At 45.7% G+C, this 24,755-nt stretch overlaps 1 protein-coding gene across 1 annotated transcript in view; it reads right to left on the bottom strand.

The window, feature by feature from the left end:
* The window catches only part of ZBTB10 (zinc finger and BTB domain containing 10), a 25,960-nt gene extending 1,608 nt beyond the window's left edge, over positions 1-24,352 (bottom strand). Inside the window, exons 1-4 of the mRNA XM_026049663.1 lie at positions 23,438-24,352; positions 16,505-17,402; positions 4,976-5,149; positions 2,669-2,844 (exon numbers count right to left, since the gene is read on the bottom strand). Of these exons, the coding sequence (XP_025905448.1) occupies positions 2,669-2,844; positions 4,976-5,149; positions 16,505-17,402; positions 23,438-24,352 (2,163 nt within the window). The remainder of the gene's footprint in view (positions 1-2,668; positions 2,845-4,975; positions 5,150-16,504; positions 17,403-23,437) is intronic.
* Positions 24,353-24,755: the final 403 nt, after the last annotated feature.

Here is a 24,755-nt window from a genome sequence, read left to right as displayed (position 1 = left end):
TGGAGATACTACAGCACTGTAATAACGAGCACCACCAGCATCTCCACACACAACAGCCCTGACACCGCTYGAGGATCCACCCAAAGACCCATCCCCTGGGCTGGGCTACTGGCCACCCCGAGCCCGCCGGTTCCTGCTCAGGCCTGGCCAGAGCCCTTCCATGGCGCCACCGAGCAGCACAAGGGCTGCGTCCCCGCCGCGCACAGCGCCGGCACGCGCGGGGCCTGACGCCCAGGCACCTCCAGCACTGCAGGCGGCTTCAACGAGAAACTAAATTCTGTATGAGCTGAAAGATTCCTCTTCTGAAAAAGGAAACGAAACCCCCAAACCACACACGCTCCTCCCCGAAACCCAACGCTGAAAGCGGCCAAGCCAACCCTCACAGCACCTCCCCACCTCACCTTGCTGAGCTTTGCTGGCGTGTACGTACAGCGAGCTTATGCATAAGGCTGGAAGAGCTGCTCCCTAACGTGATTAACCGCAAGTGCTCCAACCACTACATCATTACGGATAAAGCAGCTGCTGCCAACGGCTGCATTTTGGGAACGGGCAGGAATGTTCCTGCTCTGACAAGAAACRCTCTTTGCATGGAGTATCACCAGACACACTGGTCTAACAGAGCTCAAACGCCAGTTCCAGTTGCCCACCTTGGCCGAATTTTTAAGCTGAGCAAATTCTTGCACTTCGTGCCCCACAAGGAGGTACAGCCGTGTGTTCAGCTCGCTTGAGGCTGTGTTGACACTGTTTTTGATGAGACTGAAATCGTTACCCAGATGAGCAGGGTGAAGCCGCAGCCCCTTCGATGTGTCTGCGGCCTCTCGGCCACCGAGGCCTCCCCCTGCAGCAAGCCCCGGGCTGCCCCTCGGGGTCCGCGGCGCGCGCTCCAGGGCGCCGCAGCGGGAATGCGCTCCAGGGCAAGCCCAGCGCCCGGCCCGGCTCCCCGCCGGGGCCGCTTGAGCCCCAGGACTTGCCCTCTTTCTTCATCAGCAAATGCAGTGTCCAACCCCGGGTCTTCCCTAGGGATCTATAGGAAGGSGAGCAGCAGCAGCTGCACTTCACTGTGACAGGGACCTTACAGCCTCTTCCCAGTCTCCCCATCCCATCGCCCTCGGCCACCTCCTACAAAAGGTGTTTCTGCCTCACCAACACCACGGTCACARCATCACAGAATGGTTGAGGTTGGAAGGGACCTCTGGAGATCATCTGGTTCAACCTGCTCAAGTAGGGACACCTGCTTGAAATAGAGCATTTGAAGACCTCCAGAGAAGGAGACTCCACAACCTCCCTGGACAGCCTGTGCCAGGGCTCTGTCATCCTCACAGGAAAGAAGTTCCTCCTCACACGGAGGGTCCTCTGCCCCTTTGGGCACCGAGGCCCTCACCAGGCGGCAGCACATTAGGGACAGCAGCAGCACTTGCAGGATGGAAGGACAWATACTTAAGCTGAGTGAAGTGCGGAGGGACACACAAGAAAAAATGCTGACTTAAAGACACTTAAGAGCTACTAAAATAGGCAGCTCRTAAGTGTAGGACAGTTTAAAGATTACTAAAAATAACTAGTGCAGTCTAAGCAGGTGTCTTCAAGAATGACATTCTGATATGACTCAGAAATCTCTCTTATCTTTTACTTTTTAAAGCATCACAGGGGTTAGAAAAAGCTAGTCAGCTCTTTCCAGCAACCACATTAAAACTGGCACGTTCACCGTCACTTTCTATCCACGGGTGAACGAAAAAGCCAGCTAGGTGAGGAGACCTGATAGAACATCCTCATGAGAAACAAGGTGCTCCACAGCACTCCAAGGGCTGGGGAAAGCTTCCCAAATCTCCCAAGTCCTGCTCACTTGTACTATTCCATGTACTAACTTGTTTTGAACAGTTGGCAAAGTATTTTGCAAAAGGAGTTTAAGATCACAGCTTGAGTCTTGCTTTTATTCCTCCCCTAAAAGCACATCTTTGATTTCCCATTGTAAAGGTCCTGAGGACCTGTAAGGAAATTGATTTCCTGTAAGGAAACTGATGAGACTTCATTAACGAGGTGGAGGCCACCCACAAAACACCCAGGACGGGATCCAGGACTTCTCTGGATCCTCGGGTAAGCAAAACTCCCATCAAATCTCCATTTACACAACACGCACAGAACAGGCGTAACTGCTGATTTTCACACTGACAGAGCTGTAGCCCGACTGACACCTAAACTTTGCATCTTGAATATTGCTCATCCTAAATCTGAAAGCAGATTGTGTACTGTAGCATCATTTGCCTGTTAAGCATTTCAGAACCACCTTAACATATTGTACAGTCAGTAAACAGCGTGCCCACATTAAAAATGGTGGTGTAGGACCACAAACAAATGTGCTATTCTACTGCTACAATACTAAGCCAAATTTTCCTTTGATTAACTACAGTGTATTTACACACAATGCACTTCTTAAGTGATTTTCAAACCTTCCTGAAGTCAGCTTTATCAGAATTCCACAGCATCTTAACTAATACTGTATTTTCCATTAAGTATCAGGAGGCACAGATGTGAACATTCACCTAGTCTAGATCTGTTAACATGATGACAAATCAGAGAAGAGCACTTGCCAACTACAAAAAATACCTGAAAACAATAAAACAAACTCATATTTAAGTACTCATGTGCACGCACACACACACACATTTCTTACCAAGGAATGTCTCTTCACATGCTCTCTTCGAGTAAACAGCTTCCCACAGATGTCACAACTGAAAGATCTCACGCCCGTGTGAATAAGCAAGTGTCTCTTTAGTGTTCTTCTGTATTTGGCTACATAATTACAGTGTGGACACTTCAGCTTGTTCATGATTAAAGCAGAGGAATCACCTATGAAAAAAAAGACATTAATAGAAAAAATGATGATAAAGAAATGAAGAGGTATTTGGATATGTTCTACTTGACAGCCAGCAACATGCAGGTTCCAGAACAAAGTATCCTCATCATCACTTTATCAGGTGAATCAGAAAACACAAGAATTGGAGCTCCAGCACTCACAACCTTGCTAAAAAAACCCGTTTGTAAACATTTTAGTACAAAACACAGCAGTTATTTGAAGAGATGTCTGATTTCATAGATCAATAAGTTAATTAAAAATAGAAAGAATTCTCTGAGGCTCTCATTGATCTCTCATATAAATTCAGAAACAATATTCCATTTTCCAGAGGCCACCTCTATCACAAAACAGTTTCATCTGGATTAGAAACCCTCCACATCTATGTCATTTATCCAGTTATGATCTTCTCTCGCTCCGTTCCAGCACGAMCTACGTGCAGGAGCTTCCTGCCAAGATCTGGATCTGCAGCAGCCGGGGGGAAGCGTCGTCAAACAAGCAACGTGCCTGACAAAGCAGCGAGCGGGGTAAGAGGCAGCACAACTCTGAAACTGCTATAAAAAGGAAGTCACTGGCTCAGATCTTAGCTATGCCCTTCGCAAAATCTAATTTGGTCTAGCAGAATAAGAAATAATGAGGGCAGAAATAACTTGTGGAAGTACAAAGACTCCGGTTCTTTCTTATGAGGGAAGGGWGCTATTTATATCTGTGGACCCAGGATGACGCAGCTTGCTCAAAGGATGTGTTTCAGATTGAGCTTTACCACCACACTGTATTATTGCATATAAAAAAAGGCACAGGCTACTGTGACAGTTACACAGAAGGCCACACGGGAACGTGGATTATTTGGAGGACAAGGTATTGATCCATTTACTGCCGTTACTTCTGAACATACAATTCTAACTGCCTACAAAGGCGTCCAAAAGGCCCTGGAAAAGGCCACGTGGCTGTATGTACAAGAGCTGCTGAAGTTCATGTTGGCAGGAGAAAGGCAAAAACAACTGTATGCACACACAGGCCTGCATRCCACAGCCAGGAGAAAACACCACTTTCCAGTCAAAAAGCTTCCAATTCATTTTTACATGGAAATTAAGTTCCGTTAGTGTCCTGAACTGACTTGGCTATTTCTAAGCACTCATGGAAGCTGAGTGTCCAGACTCCTCTGCAATAATATAAGCACTTACATGAAGGAAAAGGTAAGAAACTCAAAAGACATTTTGACTTGTAATCATGTATYCATCAACAGGAGTATGACACAGTCATCAGGGCTATAACAGACACAGGAATCGAATGGTTTAGAGCCAGGAGGACTGCAGAAGACTTGGGCTCTAATCGCTGGCCCACTAGTGATTTTCACCTTCCTATGACTCAACTTCCCTTGTAGAAACAAGAATATTAAGAATAAACATAAACCATACCACAACCATACCTAAATACCGTACAGAAAAGACGGGCAATTTTTTCACCCAATCCCTTATGTCTTTACAGGACACAAACTCTTCACAAAGGGTTTCTGTATGTTAAGAATCCAGCAATAACCGTTTCAGATGTGGTAGGGGTTTTTTCCCCCGGTATGTTCCAAGTGTTTTCAAAAGAGCTGCAATAACCCAAGCAAGCAGCTAGCTAAGCAAGGCTAAGTGAGACCACAGCACACAAGTCTGACTGAACAGGACTTTAGTTATGACTGCGCTGAATTAAAAACCTTTAACACAGCAAAAGCTTTTATTTGCACATTGAAATGTGTGAATGGAAATCTAATACACAAGTTTAAATATACTTTTTCAAGTATCTTCATCAAACAAGTACTCAATTTTAAAGCCCACTGCCTTCCTCACTGAAGGCAGGAGGAAAAAAGCTATTAAATCACTGGATACTGAAGTATCTTCTTATTCATGCACAACACAAGAGCTGATTAAAAATTATGTTCCAGCTCTTCTATATATTTGAACTCTCTTTCCTCTCTCCAAGCAGGCAGTACTACATACTTTACCCATAAAGGCAAGTAGTATGAGACGTTATTCCATAAACACTTAACCTTATACATTTATGCCTAAACTGATCRACTATTCCCAGCAGAGACAGAGTGGTAAAGAGGAAGAACCCCCCTCTCCTCTCAAATGTACTTGCCATTTTCCCAAGCGTCCTTTGGCCACGATTCTGGCAGCAGTCCATACTTGAAGTCATTGGAAGCACCCGGCAGCAGTCCGTACTTGAAATCACTTGAAGTACCCGGCAGCAGCCCGTACTTGAAGTCACTTGAAGTACCAGGCAGCAGTCCGTACTTGAAGTCACTTGAAGTACCTATTACAGACAGAGTTACTTGGATTTTCCTGCTTTTTGAACAGTCAGGTTGCACTTCAAAGATTGTTTTCTCAAAAAAATTAAGGCAAAATAGTTTAGTATAGTAGCTAATGTAAAAGCTTAACACAGTAGTCACCGTAACTGTTTTTCAGGCACTCTTCAGCACCAAAATGAGGAAAAACAAGATATTCCTAATTTCTACAAAATTACATCTCCGAAATATTTCTCATGTCACCTTTTTTTCCTCCRCATCCTGGGACATCACAGCTTTTCCCATTACCTAGGCTCTTACAGGAAGTATTTTTCTGCCTGGCTATCATTATGACAGGGCTAAAAAGTTTTCCCCTGATTTCTTTTGCTGTGTAGTGACTTCATTTGGTCCACCACAGGCAGTCAAGCTGGGAACAAAGCACTCATGCCCACGAGAGGTATGATTTTCTTTACTGCTTTAACCCATCTCAGCTGTATATAAAGTGCTCTACATACCTTTCATATAAATCAAGTATSCTACAGCTACGTCTAACTCCCTTTTTGAAAAATCATCTCCATTACTCTATAACCACATCCATTTAAGAGACTATAATTACTTTAAATATTCCAGCTTATAATAGTAGCTTGCGTTTTCACATATGGTCTTTAGACAAGCTCTTCATGGAGTCTGCAGGGTCCCTGCACATTTCTAAAGAAATACTCAAAACTGAGCAGTGCTTTCAARAGAGCCACCCGATCTAGTCCTGTCCTTCTGCCACAAGCAGTAATTCGCACGAGCTAATCCAGAACCACCCATACACGGCCCAGGCAGTACATACATCACACCTCGGAGCTGCCTGAGCCACTGGACAGAATCATACGTGGGGGTCAAAGACTCCCTCTGACAAAAGGGCAAATTCCTCCTCCCTCCCCAGCAAGTGCCAAGACAGGAGTTTATTGGAAAACAGGAGCCTGCAAATCCTCTACTCCCTCCTCACACTTGGAGCTGTTAAATAAACCGCTTGGGAACTGGCAGGTTTCCCTCCACGTGTCTGCACTCCATACACTGGATTCCCAATCCCTCCATACACTGGATTCCCAATATCGCTGCTGTCAGATCTTGAGGACAGGCTTAAATGGACACTATTTGACCTCCAAGCTCAAGCCTGTATTTAGTAGCAACCCTAAGAAGTCTTTGCTTGCCCTCAGCTGCTCATTCTAGGGATTTTCTGTGGAATCAAAACTCTCAGAATATAACCCAGRGTTCTGCAAGGCTAGCGGTGAATAAATTGCATACAGAAACAAACAGTTTTATCTCCATAGTTCTGTGAGGAGAGACRGACAGCTTAGAAATTCCTCCAGCATGAGGCACATGCATCAGTTTCATTCTCCTGCTCAGCTCCTCTCAYGGCTGGCAGTACAAGTGGCATCCACAGTGCGAGACAACAGCTTTAAAGGAAAAATGAGGTAAACTAACTAAGCCTCCCTACTCTTCAAAAGAGAGAGAAAACTATCCTAAACTACAGATTCCAGCAGCTGTTCCATGCTGTGCCGGAGAGCGGGAAGGACTCGCTGTGCCCGCGCGGCGCCGGGGGCCTGGGGGCAGCGCGAGCTCCGGCGCGGTGCCCGTGTGGGCTCTGCTCCCGAGGCGGGAGCCCTGCACGACAGGAGCAGCCCGTGCTGCAGCCACCAACGGGGACGGCCTGACAGAGAGGCCAGGAGCCTCCACACGGGAGGCAGCTTCGGGACACAGTACAGAGAAATAAGACACTTGCTATAACCTGGTAGGAATGCCACAGCTTCTCTTTATTCATTTTCCCCTCCAACAGACCTTTGTCTCCCTTGGAACTGCAGAAGATCCAAATCTTTTACTCAGGTTTTCCTTCCTATGGGAAGAATATCCATAAAAATGAATAGTCGACGCCKTGACTGCTCTCTGGGAGCAGCCTACATAATATATATACTGTGCACAGGCAGCACTGCATAGCTTTGAGAAGTCTTACTCTGTAGACTGACTCTAAGAGGTCTGCGAGGCCAAGCCCATTTGGGATGGCACTGGTCACTGCAGCAGTTGTCCTGGATGCAGGGAAGCACAGTGTGAATTCCACCAGGAACATCCACGCTTACGGCTAGTACTGAAGCCTGCAGCAAATGAGAAATTCAACCCACTGGGCAGATGTAGATCTCAGTGTAAGACTTGCAACAGGGCAAGGGAGACTTAGGAGTTTTAGTACTGTTAGTTTAGCAGAGGTAACAGCTAAGTCTTTCTACCTTCAGTTTGAAGAGACMATCTGCTAAAACACGAAGAACATTGGCACAGATACACCAGAGATACGAGCTTGCTACGGGCACTTCAGCCATTGCAGAAGACAGGGCTAAGGTGCATCTTAACTCAGCTTAAAGCTACTCTTTCTCAAAAGAAGTTGTTGATCTAGAAAACCTACCTTCCAAGCCAAGCCCACACGCRATGTGCTCAAAATGCCAGCGAAGGGCATTTGCAGCGCCCAAGGGCTGCTGAGACAGGTGCCTGGCCCAGCTCCTGCTCCCGCAGCCACCTAGTCCGGGGCTATGGGAAGCTGTGGGGGCTTCCGCAGGGTGCGTGGTGGAAGGGCAAGACATGGATCCAAGCGCAGCACGCGGACGGGAGGGTAGCACGAGCTCCCACCGAGGGGCTCTCCCGAGCAGCCACCTCCTCGGCCAGGTGGGACCGGGCAGCTCAYGTGGTGCCAGCCTTCCTCCATCAAAGGACATCCTCTCAAACTCGAGTTCRTTCCCCAAACAGGCGGGAGTTAATGATTCACAGGGCAGCTGGCTTGCAACATCTGCCCCATGCTTCAACCCTATGGCAGAGCTTTACACCTAACTCAACCTTAAAAGCAAGAAAACCAAAAATCCACAAACCTTATTTAAATCAAGAGATAAACTGATTAACTATTGGAATTAATACAGGATGTTAACCTAAGAAAAGGCACCTTCAGTTCCAAATAACCTAAAGGAGTTACCCAGGCTTTTACATAACCAACAAAGTTTTTATGGAAGTCTTTTATATTCTAATATGTTCCTTGTGAGGAAGGATAACCACAAATTAAATGTGCTCATTTGCAGGCTGGAAGGTTGCGGTGCTGCTGCTGAGAGTGGCCAAGAAAAGACAGCAAGCAAAGAGCATGTGAGCAGCAACAGCCTGATTTTGAAGAGTGTTGTAACCAGGAACACTCAGAACTTCCAGCATGAAAAGGAAGCATTACTGAAGTGGGAAAGGACAAGCAGTCTGAGAAGTCAGCAAKAAAAGCCATTGAACAGGTCCTTATCAAAAGGGACATGGAAGCAGGGGCACAGTGAAGAGGACACAAAACACAGTAGACACAGGTGGCTTTAAAGGACTTTTAACTCTTTTCTTCACACTAATCACCACTAAAAGCAGTGCCAGAGAAAGGAGGAACGCTGCTATTCTCCCACCACCTTTTCTGACATTCACTGCTCCTTCAGGTCAATTCAAAAGGCAAAGCAGATAAGTGATTAGGCCATGGCTACTAAGCACTGCAAAGAGAGCAGTGCTAATCTACTGATACAGTCTACTGAAAGTAATCCAGAGAGCTGGATTTCTTGCTTAGGGTAAGCAGCACGTGACAGGAAAAAAAAAAAAGTGTTTCTTATGGGGCAACCGACCCCATAAGGATCCCCCCAAGTGACTTATGGGGAAGGTGGAGGAGAGAAAACAGAGTTTGCAGTAGGAGCATCACACAGGAGCTGTCTCTCACATCGCAGGTCACAGCCCAGCTAAGAGAAGCCCTTYTGGCAGCAGGACCTTCCTAGTGTTCTGTGAGCCCCTCCGTGTGGCTCCTTATTTCTGTTGTTTCCCCAAACATGAAGGAATCTTTTACTATCCTGATCATAAAGACAGACCTATCACAAGGCAGCCCTGCCCAATGCCATCACTTGTTGCCAAATACACAATCTACTGGCTTTTGCCAAGTTGCTTATCACATAAAGAAAAAAAGCTTCCCGAGAAAGAGGTACATTCATTCTGTCTTTATTTAGAAAGCTATTTTACTGCTCCCATTAAAGTCCACACCAGTGAAAGCTGAGACTGTAAGAACGTTTCTCATGCACATCATGTGGGGGGGGGTAATTGCTCCCAGGGATCATCACGGACTCAGAGACGACCTTAGGTTTGAAAGGACCTCTGAGGGTCACCTAGCTCAACCTTCTCCTCAAAGCAGGAGGAACTTCAAAGCAGGATTACAGGTTGCTTTGGGCCTTGTCAAGTTTCAAATATCTTCAGGGGCAGAGAGTTCCTTAACTCCTAAGATGTTGCAGTAGCTACTCTCATAGTCAAGAGAAGTTTTCCTCATATCCAGCTGGAATTTCGCTTGCTGCAACCTCTATCAACTTTCATCCTTTCACAAGGATCTCCAACAGGCATTTGCTTGCAAACCTCATCTGCCCCGGGAGCCTCTTGAGACAGAAGACTGCACGCAGACGCCCCTTGGCCTTGTCCAGGTTGCTGGAGGAGAGGTCRACAAAGGAGTCTCCACAGCGCCTTCTCCAGCCTCCTGCCCACCCTGGTGGCTCTCTCTCCTTCGGGCTCCCTCCAGCTTGCTGGCATCTTTTCTTCCACTGGGCTTCCACCAAGCGCCCCTTTGTGCCGACACTTCCCGGGCAGGACTTGCTCCTTTCTYTCCCGAGCCTCATGATGTTCCCCAGAGGCCAACTCACACCTCGTTGAGCTTCTTCAGACCCTCAGCTCTGCTCCCATAGCCTATCAACCATCTCCCCATAGCTTTATGCCATCTGCAAATTTGCTGACTGTTGTGTGTCCTGCTCTGGGGACTGATGGCRATGAGAGGTTTTCTGTAATAGGCCCTCAACTTCTTCAGGAAGATTTTGATTCATAAACTTTTGGTCTATGTTGTGGGCTCAAGGGCTGTATATACAAGTGTTCTCTGCTCAGTAAAGCCACAAGTCGCTCTCTGCAGCACATGCAGAGAGTTGCTGCTGACACTGTTTTTACCAGGTGCCCCCAATGTCTGGCAGTGCCAGCACCATCCTGAAACACTGCCTTGAGCTGAACCCGTTTCCTTAAAGAAAGGGAATTAAGCAGCAGCTCTGACAGGAAAAGTGTCACCGTGCATGTCATCATCAGAGGCCACTGATGTCATCGCCCTCAAGAGCGACATACCAAGAACTAGCAGGGRCCTTCATTTGTGCTTATTCTTAAGTAACAACACAGCACAGACACCATCGTTATGCTCTGTCTGGACTCCTTCAGCCAGAACAGCTTTTTACGCTGCACAGTTGAAGCGTTTGGTGAAGCCTCATTCCCTACTAACTGCCCTGCATGAGGCAACCTGAACAGCCACAGTGTGAGCACCCAAAAACTGCAGGGTTACTCTGGCACCTCAGTTCACTCACTCCCACCAGACTCTGCCGAAGCCTGACTGTGCTTTAGAGTACTGGGGGATTTASTCTCTGCAGGAGACTTCATGAGAAGGAGGGCACAGGACAGGAAAGCAATTCTGTTAACAAAGCCCTTGCAACTGAGGACCTCCAAGTACCTCTTCAGAAACTTGGACAACACAAACCGAGCTTGCCAGGCTACCGGCACGCTCTCCTTAGAGAGCAACAAGTAGCAAAACACCCTGAAGAAAGGGCATCGACTTAAGTCACAAGCAAACACAGAACTGCCGCAAGTTTAACACACCACATACTTCTTGTGCACACTGCCTGGCTGTCAATCACTACTTAACAGTTGTTTTTCTTCACCTTTACTGACCATACGCCCTCAAAAAGAAATGTACCTGGAAATATGAGAAATAACTGAAGTTTCCTAATTCAGGCTAAAATATCACTAAAAAAGGGCAAAACTGAACCTCTGCTCTGTACTGCTCACTGCATATGACAAGGTGAAGCTTGCAYATGACAAAGTTGTACTGGTGATGGCAAGTGCTCAACAGAAGAGTCCACTAAGCTGAGTTTTTTGTTTGTGTCCCCTCCCTCAGAGGGGGATACCACAATAACGTTCAAGGTAAAAGCATCATATAAACCTTCTACATTGCAGCACTCTACACAATGTAAACCCTCTACACCATGAATACATTTATGGTATGGATGTATTTACTGGCATCTATTAGAAATGAGCTCAAGAAACTGCCTGCCTCTCTCTCACCCAACAGAAATTATGTTTTATACATTACAAAGCTAAAATATTTACAGTGCACATGGGATTACAAAAATTGGTCAGCAAGCACAACAACAATTCTCTCTGTAAGGAGAGACATGAAAACATGAAAAATGAACATGAAAATATAGCTGAAGGAACCACAYTTAAGGAAGACTACTTGTAACTTTGAAGTTTTAAGCTGCTGGTACTCCAGCCACCAACACTCTGATATCAAGGCTATACACTCTGGTGTGACAGTCACTTTAGCACAGGAATGCCCACATGGGGAGGGAGGGAGGGAGGTGCAGCTATGGTCAGCAAGGCTACTGAGGCAGGAAACCTACAGGTTAAATAAGGAGCCTTAACTTTTGGTCTGCACCCAGAGCCAGTGAAGACCAAAGTCACTCCAAGGCTTTGACCTGTCTCCTCCAGCTCCATGAGTACCTGCTGTGAACAGTGGAGCACATGCAGACAAGCACATAGGAAGTAAGGGGGCTCTATGCAGAGAAGGAAACAGGACTTTCTAGAGGAATAATTATCTCTAGGGGAAAAAATAGTACTTGTATTTTAATTCTCATAATTGCTTTTTATTATTTTTTAAAACTAAAACACAATAAAAACACCACTAACCGCTCTATTTTGAAAACCACCTGTACTCCAAAATGAGCAGAAGCCTCTCCCTGAGCAAGAGCACTTTCCCTGATTAGCCTATGATAGAGATAATTACATCTGACTTGTTGAGTCAGATCTTTGAGGTGTAAGAGTGAAGTTAACTGAGGAAATAACCCCAGGCACACAAATTAGCTGTGCTATAACCCCCAAATCAACTAAGGAAATATGCAGACCCTGATTTTATTTACTTACAGTTGTTGCCACCAAATCCATAATTTCATGRATGGCCAAGTCACTTTGAATAACACACACAAAAACCACCCACAACCCCAAGAAGGTTAAAAGCAAGAAATCCAGATCAAACAGACAGTCTGTRGTAATTAGAGGACATGGTCAAAGTGAGAAACTTCACCTGGTCCAAGCTTCTGTGGACACCCACAACTTTATTTTATGTTAAGAGGCAGAAAAGCCCTTTTAGTTGCATGATTAGTGGTTATACATTCCACAGAAATGTGACGATCTACTCATCTTTTAGAACATTTYCAAGAGAGATAAGTTAATGGAGGGGGAAGAGACTGACTCCTCGATAGYGAGTTCTCTAGATGACTGGAAATCCTTGCAGCCCTCAATACCAGATTAAACGGGATACAGGGCAATTTAAAAGGGTAAAGATTCATTTAGCTTTTCAAGTCTTTCAATCAGAACATCCATTAGAATCTCCATTCAGTCTTTCAAGAAGAATCTCCAGGTCTGAGGAGGATTTGATCAGAGTCACAGCAACAAGAAAAGCGAGTTTATCCTTACCAAAAATACACACACATGTATATACACACACACAGATAAGGGACATACCCCTTTAGTGTAAGGTCCTGACCAAGTTGCATTAAAAACGGTGACATTCCTCCCAGCAATTTGTTGCTTTTATAGTAAACTGAATTCTAGGAGTCCTTAAAGAAGGATTTGAAAGTTATCCAAGAATCCTCTTGTTCCACAAAAGGCTGCCTTAATCCTGTCCCTCCTCTCAGCATCCTCTATGTCACATACTGCAGTGGAGAGCAGCTTTACCTAGACTGAAAATCATGGCAACAAATCATCTCCCGTCAGCTTCATAAAGCTATCAGGACATTACATACAAGTCTCTGTAAGAATCAATACGGTCAGCTCCTGAAGGCACAAATAGCACTTCATTGCTCTGAAGCCAGATTATAACACATTTGTACTTTAAGAAGTTTGAATTTAAGAAGATTTAAAACATTATAAAAAGAAATCATGAGTACATGATTAAAAAAAGAATCGGAACCGCTGGGTTTTTATAAASCAGAAACTGGCTGAAAGAATCTGATACACTAAGAGGGTAAACTGTAAGGACACTGTTTAAGAGCTTATTAATTAGAGAGGAAAACAGTGAGACAGATTCTAATATTTAATGGGAAAGAAACCAACTACTTTAACCAACATAGCTAAAACTGGAGAAGGCTGGAGAGCTTCAATAGGAAATAAATGAAGTCAGAGAGGAAGCAGAAGCTAGCACATCCATGTGGCTACTTTCAGGAAAACTGAGGTTCAGCAAAAAGCAGTTTAATATGTTTGCTAAGACAARGCACGTAGAAGCAGATAATCAGTAATAAAACTCTGCTGAATTATCTAATGTTTTACCCAGGAGAAGTGGAAAGCTCACTCTGTATAGAATTCAAGCCAGCAGCACTGGGGTTTTTCTGGTTTGACTTTAGATTTTTGGAAGGAGGACAGTGTTTTAAACAGGTTTCCCTTCCACCCCTTGTGCTGCTGCTTCTACCTCACAAAAAAAAAAAAAAAAACCCACACCCTGACAATTCAGACCCCTAAGCAAGGGCACAATTTGAGGGGCATGTAAGGGGACATTCAGCAGCCCCTACTGGTATCACAGCTGGTCCCATCAGYGCAGCACCCAGTCTAACACAGGGGACTCATTCCTTCCTTCCAAGCCACAGCAGCAAGGGCAAGCTGACTGCTTGCCTTTCAGCACAAGTGCTGTTTTCCCTTTCTCTTCTCAGAGCTTTGCGTTAAGTTTATTCCAGAAGATACATTCTCATTGACTTTAACTCCCACTGCCTATTATTTTTGGCAGTTCATCTCAGCTAAAAATTTAATCCACAACTAAAAAGTTATCATGCAACCTACAGGTTACTCTACACCCATTTTTGTCATTCTTCCAGTCCTCCATTTCTTCTGCCTCATCCTACCCCTAAGGAAAGATGCAAGAGGGAGAAGAAAAAAAGCAAGAAAACTGGAATCAAGCCAATTAAAAGAAACTGAAAACTGACTGTGTGTTTTACAGAATACATAAATCATCTGCAGAACCTACTTGCAGAACTGAGATACRGAAGAATAGCAGAAGAGCACTGATTGCTGAAGCTCTGACTACAGTTGAGTGTAAGCTATGCCAAGCTCTGCTTTCAAGACCTCTGTGTTTTAAACAATATGCCCACACATGAAAACTTCATAGAAGTGAGAAATAATAGGTAGGGTTTTAAAAATAGTCCTTGAAGTGATCAAAAATATATTTACTTGGAATCACTATCAGACAAAGTCTGAAAGATTGTTAGTTGGCACTATTTTATATTTTATTAATAATAAACTTCCTTTACGATCTCAGAGCTTTTAACAGCTTTGGACAGATACCATAGCTAAAACTGAGTATACCTCTGGTTTGATCTCTTCTTCAAGATGCTGCTTGGATAAATTTCTGTAATTCCTTAGCATAATTAACAACTGAAGGCCTTGGGGTCTAAAACTGATCAAACATTAACTCAATTATTACTAAATTGCACACACACTATTTTTAAAAGAAAACTCCACAGGATACATTCAAATTCTGCATAARGCAAACATTTATTTCTGTTACTGCACACATCATGCAATAGGCACTTGCTATGCTTGCTCTGTGGCACTTCCAACAGTACAAAAGGGACTGTCTAACCCAACAAATTGGAAGTAGGAAAGAGCAGCAAAGAGAGTCACAAACTTGACGTCTGTGCAGCTTCGACCAACGCAGGCCCCTCCACTCCTGCTCCAGACTCTGCTGCTCTTTTTCACACCGCTGCAGCTAAGTGCTCGCTAGCAGGCAGTGCCACCGTCACAGGCAGATTGGCAGAGGCGGTGCTGAGAACACACCATCCCCGCTGCCGGCAAGACCATCCACACTTGAAGATTTTAGTTAAGACTAGATCCGACCTGGTGCTGTAGGCCTGTTTCATGAGACTCATACCAGGAAGGACACAAGCAGAGCTCCCAGGTTCGACAGCACCCAAGGCTGCCCCACAAAACAGGGGGGGCGCTGAACTCGGAGCCAAGGACGGAAGCGCAGCAGCACCCCGAGGCACTTGCGGCTCGAATGCGAGCTGCTCAGCCCAGCTCTCTGCCCGCAGGGCTGTCCCTACTGCGCCACAGCAACACCAGCCCGGTGCTCTGAGCTCCTCCTGCTGCCTCCCCTCCCAGCCGCTGCTCTGCCAGGGGCCGCGGGAGCTGCCGCACTCGGGGCCAGCCCCGGCACAGCTTCGGGCCCTGTGCCAGGCTGCGAGGCACCCACTGCCTCCAGGCCGGGGGGCCGAGACCGCAGGGAGGAGCGGCTCGGGCCCTGGCAGAGCTGCTCTGCCCAGGCCAGGGCTCCAARGATACATTCTGGCCTCGTTTTCAGCCAGAATGAGCACACAGGAAAAACTAATACTGCCTGGCCTTACACTACAAGGGAGAAAGGTCCCTAGGCTCTCCCAAGAGCTCAGCTGGGGAATTGTGCCTTCAATCACTAGAATACAAGACCCATGTGAGTTAGTATTTCCCTCTTGCATCTCAAATTTGACAGCTGAAATTTAAGAAATTTGAAGGGGGCACATATCCTACAGTGCTTTAGAAACAAGCATGTCCAAAGAATCTGGTTCCAGCTATGCCACAARCCTACCTTCAATTTAGCCCTATTTGGAAGTTATTTGACAAATCAGCTACCAATCCACATAAAACTGATATAAACAAATATTTCAAAAATACATTTCAAATACTTATGCCATATGCAGCAACTGAACCGTTTTGCCCCAAACTTGCACTACATTGTAGGCTATCTACTGACAGTTTGYGTGTGAACCAACTTTAGTTTAGCAAAGAGGTTTTTAAATCTTTTTAGCATTTATATTAATAAATAATTCTTATTAAAAAAGCTATGATTTGAATAATCTCTCAATTGATTTGTTTAAAAACCAGCTAAAGAGATCTTCCCTCCATTATATGCCACTACAGCATCATTTYTCACCTGTCCTCAAACCTGCTGAAGTAGCTGGCAGTACTCAGTTYGGTAGCTTCCCAGATATCCCTATCCAATAAACTGTAGAATAAACTTGCTTGCTGACACCCAGGCCAGGGAGAGGACCACRACAATCTAGTGTAGGGAAAGTAACTAGAGAGGCCTTTCCTGCCTCTCCAGCTACCATCATTTACCACTCCGTTTTGTGCCGAACTGTGGTCACACAATAAAAATAGCCGTAGGGATTCTAGCTTCTATTTTTTTTTGAATATAAACTATTAAGTACACAACAATGCAATTTTAGTTCTCAAATGATATGATTAACACAAAAAATGCTTACTTGCTTCTTCCTTAATAAACTGCAAATCTTCTTCTGGATACGAGGCTGACGGCTGCAACGCTGAGCAGTCTTCCGAGTTCTCCTCGTTATTAGGTGGTATATTATAAATAAATCTCTTTGTCGTTTGGTTTTTCCTTCTTGCTTTTCCGGGTTCTTGAACCGACTGTCCCTGCGAGCCCATGTCATTCCACACAAAAACTTTTCCCTCACCTTGGGACTCATTTTCAGCCATTTCAGGTGAGCTATCCTGGACCCAACTGCAGTCATTCATTTGGTAGTTTTCCATTTGGCCCTCCTCCACAGAGTAACCATCGTTTTCAGTCTGTACGCTGCTTGCCAAATTGGTAAGGTTTCGTGTTGCCCAGAAGCTGGCAACTTTCTGATCCCGGGGAGACATGCCATCCCTGCTAACAGATCTTCTGTTATAATCCACTACAACAGCCTCCGGAGCTTCCGATTTTATACTTATGTTTAAGGCATCTTTAATGAAGTTGCGGCAGGACTGGACTACCTCGGTCATCTGAAGGTAGCTGGCCACTGACATCACCTCAATGGCATTTTGGCTCGTAAGCACGAGGTTACCAGAGTATAAGAAGTCCAAGATGACAGAAAAGCCTTGAACAGCAGCAACGTCTAAGTAGGTAACAGTGGTTTGGTTACGGCTTTCTTTGTTTGTAAAGCAATACAGAGTCTTAAAGAAGCGGCTGCCTGCAACCAGGATGTTCTTGTGAGCTCTGAAGACCCTCCCACTCACCACAATATTGACATCACAGAGAATGCCCTTCTTCCTCTGCTCGTTCAGCTCCTGCAGCAGCTGATAGCAGTACGAGTTCTCATTTGGCCGGTTGTTATAATCACAGTATCCTTCATTATTCAGTTCTGACGGTAATTCTGACTCCTGCAGTTAGGAAAAAACAAAACAAAACACATAATTAGCTCTTCATTTCTCCAATAATTTCAGTAGTATTTGAAAATCAACTTAAGAACACGTTATACAAACTAATTTCTTCTCCTATACTCTTAAARGCAGCCTGGAATATGTACTTGGAGAAAGTATTTTTGAAAACTGAGAACTGATATCTCATCTCCAACACCCAAGTTTGGAACAGAAACAAAACCATCAGGATTCCTGTAAGGACAAAGGAAGTGATGCTTGGGCCAAAAAAAGGATTTTTAGCTCAGTGTGAAGTATGTATTTCTGTTAACCCATATACACTAAGAGATTCAGCAGTCTCTCTTCTATTAGCTGATASCCATTCTCTGTCCTTCCACAGAAATCTCAACGTAAACAGAACTTTGACAACTGATTCAACATTTTCTCATACCAAGATGAATGTGGAAAAAACTATCTTCCAATTTCTTTSTACCTGCAAATCATATCTGATAACTTTATATGTTCTAAAGAAAACAAAGCAACGAGAGTGACAGGCACATTTTTATACAGCTTTAGAAGTTAAATATTTAAGTTTATTTTCTGTTTATGTTGGGCACGGCATTAAATATCAGCATCAGAAGATAAGTAGAGTACTGAAAGCAGTAGTGTCAAGCAGCAAAACACAGAAATTAAGTTTCAGTTGCATTTTTTACATCAGGACTATCCTGAACCAAACAAACCTCAGTGAAACTTCACAGCAGCAGCTTTAAATGACACATCCTTTCTATATAGGCAATAAGTACTTCTACAGTCTTCTCAAAGAAGAATCTCAAAGTTGTCTTGTAAACTTTACTAACAAAGAATAATACGGGGCAATCCAAAACAAGACAACAAATTGTTATCAGACTGAATTATATTGTTATTAAACTAACAAGTTGTAATTAAAGATAAGGTCTGACAGTAGGATACTGTTAAGTAAAATAGACCTGAGGAAGCTATTACAGGTTAGATGTATGTAGATTAAYCCTACCACAAGCCCACAATCTACCCTGGGGCTAAAATACACCCTGCAGAAAAGCACTATTCCAGGAACAAAAGGAGATGGCTATGGTAGAAACCAATTATACAAAATGGTCATTTTCCACCAAGAAGGAATGAGTGCACTAAATCACTATTAACCTTAAGTAATAATCCCAATGCAGATCATTGGGATGACAACCTCAGTTGTAACTACATCTTCTAAAATGRGGTTTTACATCTTTAAACAGTAACTAATGCCCAAATTAACTCAAAGAAAAAGTACCATACTAACTTCCCCTGCAGAGAAATTTCAGTTTGATGTCACATTCAAGTTGCTTCTGAACCCTTACCCTTCTCAGAAAAGRATTTTCTCTAAACACACCCACTTCCAACACTGCTCCCTGTTCATGCACAAACAAGCACCAATCTCTACACATCCCTGCCTTATTTCTGTGCGCTCTCCAACACATCCAAGCACTCTCAGCTGAGAGCTCTGAAACAGGAGCTGTTTCAGACAACCCCATTTATAACAAAACAAGCAAACAAAAACACACCACACACTGGTATTCTGTAAGTTCTTACAAGACTTCAGACCTTGACCAACTTCTGTCACTCCAGCAACAGTTTCAAAACATTGATTACTGMCACTAGATCAGATTAAAACAAATTCTGAACCCTGAAGTGTTGTCACTATGTCACTAGTCAACCAACAAAGTTAATCATCAATAACTTAAATAAGAAATGTTAGATTAGTTACTACATGTGATAGAAGCTGTATTATCTGAGAATATATTTTAAAATATATTCTATATAAACTGCAATAGTTTTTTCTCTGTAGGGATGCCCGATTGCACCAGGATGGCAATACAGTAAACTGAGGATTCTTATGTATCCAATTAAATTGGAGGAGAGGAAAGTAAGACTTAAAATATGCCTTCTCCTAAAGGAAACTACAAATAAGAGTAAATATAATTTGCAGTCACGTGCTACAAACAAAGACAAACCGAGCATGCATTCAGTATGAGAAGTGGAGAAGGCAGAGTGAAAATAAGGAGTAGCAAGCAACAAACATCAAAATCCTTTGGTGATGGGAGAAAGACCATGAGTGTTAGAGACACTGCACTGGTTCAAGCCAAGCATTAAGCTGCACGCAGCACCTAACTGCTGCCTGCTGGGACCAGCTCTCCGTAGCTCTGCACCTCACACAAAGGAGCCCCCATGTCTGAACAGTTGGCCCAAAGCCTACCCAAACCCACTGMCGAGCAGAATTAATATTTACAACAAAATAAATAGAACAAAAATAGGAAACTCCTTGGAGAGTTTTTAAATCCCTCATGGCYGTACAGAAAAGGGGCAACATAACACACTAGGAAGTGAAGGTCAGAAACCATTTACAGAAAACCCAGGAAAGTATTTTCAAGCTTGTATTACTCATGTCATGCTCATGGCAATCACCAGAAGAGCACTGCTTTTCTGATAAGAATTAGAAGAATGTCAAAGAAGATCTGCTTAGATTTTTTGCTATTGTATTTTAAGAACACAGGCAAGATATCCCCCGGCATAAGTTATTTCAATATCAAACAAGCTGTCCTTTAAGGAAAACAAACAAACAAAAACCTCTTGGGGGGCGGGGGGGAACRGGAGAATCATATAAAAAGAGACTCTTCCAGTCTTGGTTAGATGTCGTGCTATATGTTTATAGAACAAGTTTGTAGTTGAGATTTGAAAGTGATCTACAAAACGTGGACTGCTTTAGGGGAAACAAATATTGTGTGTATTTTCAATTAACGAGACTCATCTGAACATACATCAAGGTAAATGACTATTTAATGTGTATAATTCGCCAACTAAACATGCCTAAAATACCAACAGTAGACTATACAGAAGATATAGATAATCTAGAAGAGCTCCTGGAAAGCTGCTTTTCCTTCCCTCCTGTGTCACAGGATACTATGTCTCCTCAAAACAGGAATATCACCAAAAAAAAAAAAAAGATCCAAGAGTAGATTCCATTCTAAACTCAGATATATTGAAAATACACATATTATCACACATTTATCACACATTTCTAATCTCTTTACTGTTACTATACTTTTTAACATGCCTTATAAGATACATGTACACACATCACCCAGAATTCAGCAAATATAAAACTGGTTCTCCAACTGAATGTTCAATATCCAGTGAAGTGTTTCTACATCTTATGAAAATATTACATAGATCACAGCAAACAACAGTTCTTGCTTGGAAAGTCTGACTTCCTCTTCATTTTCCCCCTGTTAAGGGTAATTGAAGAAGTTAACTTARAAAATTGTATCACAATTTCTATGTGTGAAGCACAACTCCTATTCATCACTGCTCACACAAAGCAAACAATAACCATTCACATGGAAAAAATAATATCACATCAAAGGCCTTCCTCCTTTTGGAGAGCTGCTGCTTTAAGCCAACATGCCTGTTGGCTGGAGAAAGCTTTTCTGGCTGTATTTCCAAAACTCAGCTTCAAACTATGTTCACAGAGAGCATGTTTTAAGAAGCATCTTTAAGGGGAGAAAGCCCCAGCAACCAATACATCTGAATCTCATCGATCTAACTTCATCACAGAACTAAAAATCTCTTGCAGTGACTTCCTAGCAAGTCATTTTGGTGTGTAAGGTTTTTTTTCTCCTTCTCTCTCAAAGGAATGGACTTTTACATTAACACAGAAGACAGTTTCACGACAAAGTATCTTCCCTGATACTTTGATATAACAGAAGAAGATTTTAGAAACTAAGATGGAAAGAAATGATTCAAGGTTTGTGCCTCAGAAAGGAGCACCAACCGACAGGTCTGTACCTTTGAATTACAGCAACTGCAGTCACTTGCAATGTGTTTTGGCATCTCAAGTATATCCCACAATTAAATTGTAATCATCATTCATATCTTCATGAGTATAGTATCCAACAGATTTACACAGATTTCCACACCTCCAGTTTCCTTTCCACACTTGAACACTGGCACCGTGCCATATGTTTATTAGCAACTGCTAAACRTGTCCTGCAGTTGAAGCCTCTCAAGACAGGAATACACCCATGTTATCCCTAAGACAAAGGCTGAAAGGTCTCCCCTTAAGTTTAATTGAAACTAAAAGCTCTGACACCTCATTATGCATGTTGAAAACAGGCTGCAAACCACCTCTTTTGTTCCAAGTATCTGGTTTGATGACATTAATAATTGTTATTCTTTCCATTTTTACACATACTTTCATATTTTTAACGCATCCATTTCCACTTATCTGTACACTTAATCTAATATTAAGACAATAGCCGTTCATTTATTTATTTTTAATCTGCTATATAGCATGTGCAACCCAAAACTGCACTGCAAAGTAAAATACCAAAATGTAACAGCACAGCAACACAGACAGTACTGTTTTCTACTTGAAACCATCCTCTCTCTAATGCACCTTTACAGAAGCCTGCTTTGTTCAAGCCTTATCATTGATATAGTACAAAAGAGCCACTGATATTGTTTATTGTTTAATTCAATTACTTAAAGCTTAGGAAAAAATATTTGTGGACTCTATCAGTGGTATAAGAATTCTGGTGCGTATTTATAAACTTTTCCATAACAAAGGTCTGATCTTCAAGTACTAACAATTCCTTTAAAATCTTTCAGGCTGCTGTGACACACAAGCCGAAATACCCCATCTATCTAATAATCTTATGATAGGAAAGAGAAGCAGTTTTAGCTGCAAACAATCATTCGGAATATGTTGATTTTTGCAGGGGTTCACAGGAATGAGACAAACCTTCAACTGCGCCATGAAGTAGCATAGCAGTATCTGGTGACACTGAGACTAAACAGTGACAGGACATACCTTTACATGGTAACTATTCACAGCTCAAAGCTATAAACTAAACAAGAAGATTGTTTAATGTTATAGCAGTATATTTCCCAAATGGGAACCCCCCCCCCCCCCCAAAAAAAAAAAAAAGAGATAAAAGAAATTAAAAATAAGAGTTTCAAAATAGAAGCTGAAGTCACTTTAAGACAAGCCTGGCCAGAATGCTCGGTGTGAATAGCCAACCTCAGATTGCAGGAAATTGATAAAGTGACCTACTGCCACAAAATGTCTGAAACAATAGCTGCCTCCGAGCTCCACTCCTCGCACACACTGGCTAAAAAGGTATCATTGTTCCTCTTAAAGACAAACACCTTAACTCCTAAGTCTGAAATACTGTTTGGGAGAACTCMGACTGCACCACGGCTGCCTTTCCGTGCAAACCTCCATGGATTTCATATAAAACTTGTATTCCTCTCTGCCGCTGGCTGTGAGAAAAACTTGCACTCGCTCGACATTTTATCGGTCACCCTGACGTGCTGCCCAGTTAGAACAGCAGCTCTTGTCCAAGGTACCCTCAGCTCCTGGAAGCGCTACTAGGGATAAGCTCAAATTAAGCCCCGCACTCCGGCTCTGACACCCAGCGCATCCGAATAACAGGGAGCTGCTCTCAGCAAAACGCTGACGGAAGCAGCGCAGCAGACCCATGGGGAGGGCTAACTGCAGCCAACAGCGCGGGTTCGACCCAGTAAACTCATCTGAAGCTCTTCAGCTGCTGCCTGCTGGCAAGTTAGGTCCAACTTGCCACTCGGAGCTTAACTTTCACAGCGCAGGCATCTTCAGGAAGGCAGGCTATGGAAGCACTGGTGACTCAACCAGAAAAAGTTAAATCTTAAGTATTAAGAGATTTCTGTGCGCATATGGCCTAGAGATAGCCCTGCCTCGTAAGAGGGGCAGGGAAGGCAGGGCAGCTCCGGGGCTCTGGCGCAGCGGAGCTGACACGCTGCCTTTCAGGAAACCGCATGTTTATCTCCAACACACACCACACGACTCGGGAGCTTTCGCGAAGTCACRGACTCCAAAGCAGTGTATCCAGGARCGGAAAAAAATAGTAATAATAATAAATGAATAAAGGGAACGCAAGGGCATGGGGCGGCGGGCGCGGGGGCAGCCCCGCGGGCCGGGGCGGCAGCAGCGGCGCTGCCCGCGGCCCTACCTGCTCGGCGCTCACGGGCTCGTTGAGGCGGTGCTCGGCGGAGAGGTGGTGCCGCAGCAGCAGGGCGCGCTTGTAGTTGCGGGTGCCCTTGCAGAGCTCGTCGTGGCCCGCGGGGGCGGCCGCCGGCTCGGCGGGGGCGGCGTTGGCGGCGCCGCACCAGGCGCACGACATGAGGCCGCTCTCCTGGCAGTAGCGCAGCCACGGGAACTCCTTGAGCCAGGCGCCCTGGAAGGCGACGTGCAGCTTCTGCAGCAGCGACTTGGGCCTGGCGAGCGGGAAGTGCTTCACGCTCTCGCCCTCGCCCGCGCCCACGCTGCTGCCCTCCGCCTCGTCGCCCGCGTCGCCGCCCGAGCGCCGGCTGCTGCTGCAGCTGCCGCCCTCGGCGCCGCTGCCCTCGCCCAGGCTGCCGCCCTCGCCGTCCTCCTCGTCGTCGCTGCTGTCGCTCAGCGAGCCGCCGTCCTGCTCCTTGCCCTCCAGCAGCGCCTCGGGCTCCAGGCCCTCGGCGCCCTCCAGCTCCATCTCGTCCTCGGCGCCGCGCCCGTTGAGCGGCTTGCGCGGCCAGGCGGGCGCCTCGCAGCCGCCGCCGCCGGCCGGGAGCSCCGCGCCGCCGCGGAACGCCAGCGTGCGGCGGTTCCTCTCGGCGAACATGGGCCCGCTGGCGGGCGGCGGCGACGCGGCGTCCCGCGGCAGCAGCAGCTCCTTCTCCTCGGCCGCCTCCAGCTCCTCGGCCTCGAGCCCCTCCAGCTCCGCTTCCTCGTCCGCGCCGCGCCCGTTCAGCTGCTCCGCGTCCGGCCGCTCCCAGGCCTCGCCCGCGGCGCCCGCGGGGCCGCCCGCCTGCGCCGCCGCCGCCGCCGCCGCCGTGACGAGGCCGCCGCCGCGGAACGCCAGCGTCCGGCGGTTCATCTCGGCGAACATGGCGCCCCCCGCCCGCCTCGCGCCCCGCGCCCGCCCGGCGGCGGCGGCGGCGGCGGAAACAGCGGCGGCGGCTCTGCCCGCGGGGAGGGAGGCGGAGGGCGAGGGCGGGCGGATGGCGGAGCGCGGCCGCTCCGGCTCCGGGCCTAGCTGCGCGCCGCGGGCTCCCACAATGGACCCGCCTCGGCGGCGCTTCCGTCCCGACAGGCCCCGGATCGGGTCGAATGGCAAATGAACAACGGACGGGTCCCACAATGCACCGGGCGCGCCGCCGCAGGGGAGGGGGAGCGCGCGCGGGGGGCGGGGGGGGCGACAGCTGCGCCGCGTCACGCCCCGCCCCCCCCGCCTCCCGCGCGCGACCCCCGCTCCCCCTCCCCCCCGCCCGCCGGGCCGCGCACGCGCAGCG

Source organism: Nothoprocta perdicaria, unplaced genomic scaffold (genome assembly GCF_003342845.1).
Source record: "Nothoprocta perdicaria isolate Ctin4 unplaced genomic scaffold, notPer1 scaffold_60, whole genome shotgun sequence".
Taxonomy (NCBI): Eukaryota; Metazoa; Chordata; class Aves; order Tinamiformes; family Tinamidae; genus Nothoprocta; species Nothoprocta perdicaria.
Note: the sequence above shows the minus strand (reverse complement) of the source record. Positions and strands in the feature narration are given on the sequence as shown.